Below are 6,309 nucleotides of genomic sequence, written 5' to 3'. Positions count from 1 at the left end.
ATATGCTCCAAATGTGATTGATTTGGACACATAAATCCAGACTTTTTTTTTTCTCCCCTTTTCAAATTGAGCTATTTCTCGCACTGGCCAATATTACCACCCATGGCCGTGAGGGATATTATACACTAACACCCTAATCTGTTAATTAACTTCACCAAGCCCAAGGAAGAGCAATAGTTGCTAGCAATAATGTAGATCATTAAATTTTCAGTTTTTAGATTTGCACTCCCCTCGCTCATTCACCAACTCTTTAGCAGCATTAGAAATGCCAGAAAGCTCATTTTTCATGCAGTAATACGGATGTAATTAGAGAGATAATTGGTAACTTCCCATCAGATTATAAACACACACAGTACTGTACAAGCAGCTTTTAAAAAGATCTCAAATGAAAACATTTAGCCCTTGTAAAAAGACACATTTGATGCGTAATTTGATTTGCATTCATTTAATCCACGTGTTAATAGTCTTGTCAATTTGCCATTATAGTGCATCTTCGTCTCACGCTCTCCTCATTACCTTGATGACCTTGATGTTTTCTATTGACCTGTATGCATTTGCCCCATTATGTCATTCAGCGTCTTCCTGCCATTCAGCGCTCGCCATTTATTTTAATCTACTTACTGATAATTTGCGGTAAATGTGTGCAAATAGAATGTGATTTCATTTAGGTGATGTCGGAGGGATTTTCTTTTTAAATCAGTGAAAGCAGGTGAAATGTGAATAAAGAGTGTTGGGATCTGATGCCTCGGTGTCAGGATGGAGGCGCTGACCAAAACCTGCCTGTGTCTGGTTATAATGAATGCCACCCTGGGCCCCAGCAGGTCCTCCACTGCTGCATGGGTCCAGGGATAATTTGAATTGGAGCATGTGCCATTGCAATCTGCCCATCCCCCTCCTCAATCCCTGCCAACTGCCACACTGGTGTTCACAAACACTGCTGCCCATCTGCGGGGCAAAACACTGGCCAGGGCCCCAGTTACTCCTTTGCCTGCATTTAAAAAAAAAAAGAAGAAAAAACAAAAACCATAGATTCTAATGGAGAACCCACTTTTGTAGGCAAATGTCACAAAGTCAAGTTTCCGCCTCTCTCTGTGCTTCACAGCGTATTTAGCTCAAACTGAAAACGAGGTTTCGCAGCTCGCTGCTGCACAATAAAACCGCCGTTTAAACATCTTCGAAAAGCCACGCGGCTCGCTAGCTTACAAAACATTTAATATTGTAAATGTAAATTAAAATGCACAGTTTTAATGTTTGTATTTTTTTTTCCACCTCTTTGCATTCATTGAGCGAGGCAAAAGTTTACCAGGAAAAGTGAGAAAAGTATGTTTAGTAGTTTCCTTATTGTGGCAGGCATTCTCATTACTTAATCATGGCTCCCTCTTTTTGTGTTTGTGTTTTGCCATCTGTCATCTTGAGAAGCAAATGAACCAGCTGCCATGGAGTGTGATCTTGCCCAATCAGAAATGTGGTCCTTTTCAAAGCGCATCTGTGTGAAACCTTAAAAAATGCTGATGAAAAAAAAAGTGTCTCAAAGTTGTTAATAACATTTTGGCTGGAGAATGTTTTCACCTAGATGGCCCCAATTAGCATAAATGCATAAACTATGCCTCATTACAGAAAACAGAGCTCTTGTGCAGGCGAGTGTAAACGCTTGGATTCCTCCTGATCTGCTCAAAGAGAATAAAAACAGACAATATGATGTAACAGGTTGTTCGAGGGGAACAAAAAATGTTATTCTCAATCACACTTCTTTGTAGAACAGACGAGTGCTGAATTATTTTCCACAAAACACTTGAGACGCTGGCCAACACTGCTGCCGGCCCACAGCGAGTGGGAGTGGGGGTGGCAGGGGAGGGGCCTCCCTCTGATCCTCGCCTCCAACCCCCAGCGACGGCACAGCTGGGTACCAAGGATCAGCCTAATTTTCAGGTCCCTCTAATGATCGCAGCGAAGAGCAACCACTAATCCCTTAAACTGAGAAAAATGATCTCCTGCAGCCCTGCAGTGCAGCTCCAGACCCCGAGAGTCCAGTTAGGACCCAGCGAGCATGAGTGGGGGCGACTGAGCAGCGCCAGGACACCAGGCCCATAATGGAGGGTGCTGAGCTGTCCAAAAGTGATTAGCATGAGAGTGCTTCTGCCTGATTAAATAATGCGGAAATTCGCAAACTCTGTGGGTCATAGCAATTGTTTTGTGCTGTTTTTTGGGTGGAACAAACGTCAGCGATGGGCGTGGACGGAGGCTGGGACACGTTTAGCAGGGGTCTGGCTGTCCTCTCGCAGGACATTTCTCAACCAATCTGGGCCTTTTCTGCATCGATTCATAGTGTGAATGTCTTTATTTATGTAAAACAAAATTCATGCACAACGAGCAACGTGAGGCGTTCATCCTTCATAAAACCTATGACGTCAGCTGCTGCTTAAACAATTCTTAAATGTCAAAACCGTCTTTGTTTTGGTACATTTGTGTCATGATAGCATTCATTTGTATAGTAACAAAAAAATAAAATAAATTCTTTCCAACTTGTTCCTCCTAAAAATTGTCATTTTGTAAATTGAAATCTATCCGGTGCCCCATGGATGATGTGTGACAGCCTCATATTAAGCGAATAGTCTGAAGTGTGTTTTGTGTTTTACAGTATCACTAAACTCACCCCCTGCAGGCATGAAAGATGGCTCGGAAAAGTTTGTCGCTCGCTGCTTGGCACTCAGAGTTTACACTACTTAATTCACCACTTCTGTGTCACTATTGTCTCATCGTCACGCCGAAGCTCCAAATGAAGAAGTGTAAATAGCAATTTACTGGCAAAGCAGTAACTGAAAAATATTAAGCATAGATCAACAGTGGAGAAGTGGATTATGCAGCAGGGATAATTATATACATGTATAGTGCCTATAAAAAGAGCTCAGCCACCTCACACGTTTGACTCTTTTATTGCTCTTCAACATTGACTGTAAAAAGATCCCTTCAACATAATGTGAATTAATCTAAAATTCTAGTGTTCAAGCCCTTTAACGGGACTCACCAAATGACCTACAGATCGTCTGAGTGCACTGACACCAGACACATCGTCATACACATCCCACCCTGAAGCACGGCGGCGGCAGCATCATGGTACCGGCAGGCTGTGGAAAGCTAGTGAATGTAAAACGTACTGAGAACTCCTGGAGAACAACCAGATGCAGTCTGCAGGAGAACATTTGTTTTCCAGTCAGACGATGGCCCAAAGCATACAGCCAGCGCTACACAGGAAAGGTTTAAATACGAGGAGAATGTTCTGACGGGCCCGAGTCAGAGCCCAGACCTCAATCCAACCCAGAGTTTGTGGCTTAACTTTAAAAGGATTGTTCACTTCCAGTCCCTGTGTAACCTGACGGAGCTGGAGCAGTTTTTGCTCCAGAGGTAAGAATGAGTGCAGTGTCCAGATGTGCACGGCTGGTCCAGACCCATCCACACGGGCTCGGTGCTGTCAGTGTGGCCCAAGGTGCTGCTAAAGCCACTAAAAACGGACTTAAAGGCGGTGAATACTTTACAGTTTATACGTTTAATTAACAGACATTATAGGAATCTGTTCCGACTCTGACATGAAAACATTTTAAATTCTTGTCAAAAAAGCCAAATTATGTTAAAATTAAGTCAATGTTGAAAAGCAACAAGAGGGGAAACGTCCACGAGGGGTCAATACTCGTTATACGAATCCAGAGAAACTTTCCAAACCGGTACCATAATGCAGGTCTCCTCTACCGATTATATTATTCATCACGTTCCAGATAAATCACTGAAGACACAAACTCTAGCAAAGCTGGTACTGGGAGTGTTGAACTGGGTAGTGGACAAACTGGGAGTGTCCCACCACCTCTCCAGGCCTGCAGGCATTCAGCTTCTGATGATCTGGAGACAGACGTTCAGTGAAATACTCCTTTATACATAAACATATCATTCCAATATTTCATCGTAGTAATTTGTTTGAATCGTATTAAAACATCTGAGTTGCTTATTCGAGCTTGATTCAAGAGTCAAGCTGCAGTAATTAGTCCCATGTAGTCAGTCACTGTAAATAGAAAAAAAATAAAGTACATAAAATCCTGAAGCATACAGAAACACGTATGTTGTGAGGAACAGACTAATGAGCAGCGTTGGACCGCATCAGTGAAAATCTGGCTTCTCTGGGAAGGTGCAGCCGACCCGTCTGATGATGACGTTGGCTGCGTAGTGTCCGGCTCGGATGCACTCCTCCAGCGCTTGCTCTTGGACCAACGCAAAGAGGAACCCTGGGTAGACAGAAGAGCAGAGGTCAGCCTGAGACCGTCCATCATGTCCGGAATAGTTGGTGGGAAACAGTTGGGATTAAAATGAGCGAGGTGCTAATGGTTTCTGGAAAAGGGACGGTGCTGTTTAATCATCAACAGGACCCAAACGACGGCTGTTTTATGTGGCGCTGCCATCAGCTCATCCAGAGTAGAACCAGCAGGTAAATGCCACGCTCATAAAACCCGGAGCCGTTACTGCGTTACGTAGCCGCTCCGTATCAAAGGTTAATTGGGAATGTACACAGAAATCAAGCTGTGCAGACGATAATGCCGTACCTCCCACAAAGGAGTCGCCGGCGCCGTTGGTGTCCACAATATCGTTCTGGTCGATGTCCAGAACCGGGAACATGGTCACCTTCTCACCTGTGGTCAGGACACAAGAAGACGGTTAATTAAAGCTCAACACCAGTAGCTTTCCCTCTTTGTCCCAAGTTGTAGCTTATTATTTCTTTGACTGCAGCTTGATATTACATTATTCAGGGGTCATTTCACACCTCAAGGCTTTGTTATAATTGAAAATAATTGGTCACTTGATTTTAGCACTGCAGCTCGGCAGTGTTTGGGCTAATTAATAGTATAAAGTACAAGATTATGAGCAGGAAAAGTTAATCATGGTCAACAAATCTGAATACTTGCTAACACTTTCTAAAGTTTAAGAAGCTATGAATCACACAAGGTTTGAATCCTGAAGCAGACCAGAAAACACTGAATTCTAAGACTAAAGATGACGAAGTACGCTTTGACCAGTCAGTAATGTCTGAACAACAAGCAGCCACGTCATCGTGTTCACGGTCCCCAGAGGATGAATCCTACTGACTTTGATTATTCATTGATCTATTGATCTATTTTAATCTAGCACCAGGTTAACGCTTATTCCTTTCCTGAACACTGCAGCAGTTCCTCTAAGGCCTGGACGGAAACGTGGTGCAGACGTTCATGTCCCCCTCAGGATGAATTGTCGTAACGTTGGTGATCCGTGACCGAATCCCTGCAAAGCTAAAGAACTTCCCGTGGTGGAAATGGTTAATTAGGACTTAGTTCTGGCAGCACTAAAAATCAATTGCACCTTGCTGCCCTGCCTCTGTCTCTGCTGTGTACTTTGCTGTGACCTGTTGCAGACTCGCTGTTGCAAGTCTGCGCTCCAGCGCATGCATGCATGACTTAGTGTAGCGCTGCATTATTGTGGCGCGGTGAATTATGTATTTTATGTACTGTATGCGCTTTTTATGTCTGTGCTTTTGCTCAGCATGTTTCAATTAGTGTCTAATAAAGCAGCACAACGTCGTTTTATTTAGTCCATACTTCATATTTCAGTGTGGTTTAGAAAAACGATCTACTGTAAAACCGTAGTGTTCAGCTTTATTACTACATTTGTTGATTTATTCTTCATAATTAATAACACTCGCATGTTTTCGATGTTACTTGTCAGTTGAAAACGTTTTTATAATTAATCTATTACGAGCTTATTTTTATCACTAATCTGACATTTGTTTATATGTAACTCTGCTTTAGAAATAAATAATAATGTACAAATAAAGTTATTATTATTATTGATCACAGGGTTGCCGACTCCATCCGAGGGCGAGACACTAAACCCAAAGCTGCCCCCAAAAGGCAGATAAACACCGTCCATAGCAGCTCGGTCGCCTTTGCTGTGTGTGAATCTGTGAATTAAAGCATTTTGAGAAGGTCGAAAGAACAGAAACTTTCTACAAATGTTAGCTTTCTGCATTACATTGTGTTGTAGATTTTATTTATATACAAAGCACTATGCTAGTATGTAATACATGAATAGTTTATTCTCATTGATTATTGCGCTGCATTAATAATCTCAATCACTTTGTAATTTCAATAAACCAATAAATGATTAAAAAAAATGTTTTTCCATAAGCTGTGTTTAGTGCTGAATATGAAACGCTTGCATGTTGACGTGCTAATAATAATAAATGGTAAACGTGCTAAACATTATCTACCTGCTAACCACTAGCATGTTAGCATT

The 6,309-nt window shown here is 42.3% G+C and overlaps 1 protein-coding gene across 2 annotated transcripts in view; it reads right to left on the bottom strand.

Moving 5' to 3' along the window:
* Nucleotides 1–2,319: 2,319 nt before the first annotated feature.
* The window catches only part of adkb (adenosine kinase b), a 115,597-nt gene continuing 111,607 nt past the window's right edge, over nt 2,320–6,309 (bottom strand). For both annotated transcript variants that reach the window (XM_008279135.1, XM_008279136.1), the window contains exons 10-11: nt 4,587–4,673; nt 2,320–4,271 (exon numbers count right to left, since the gene is read on the bottom strand). In XM_008279135.1, coding sequence (XP_008277357.1) covers nt 4,147–4,271; nt 4,587–4,673 — 212 coding nt within the window. In that variant the 3' untranslated portion in view covers nt 2,320–4,146. The remainder of the gene's footprint in view (nt 4,272–4,586; nt 4,674–6,309) is intronic.

This window comes from Stegastes partitus, unplaced genomic scaffold (genome assembly GCF_000690725.1).
Source record: "Stegastes partitus isolate 25-593 unplaced genomic scaffold, Stegastes_partitus-1.0.2 Scaffold145, whole genome shotgun sequence".
Lineage (NCBI taxonomy): Eukaryota > Metazoa > Chordata > Actinopteri > Pomacentridae > Stegastes > Stegastes partitus.
Note: the sequence above shows the minus strand (reverse complement) of the source record. Positions and strands in the feature narration are given on the sequence as shown.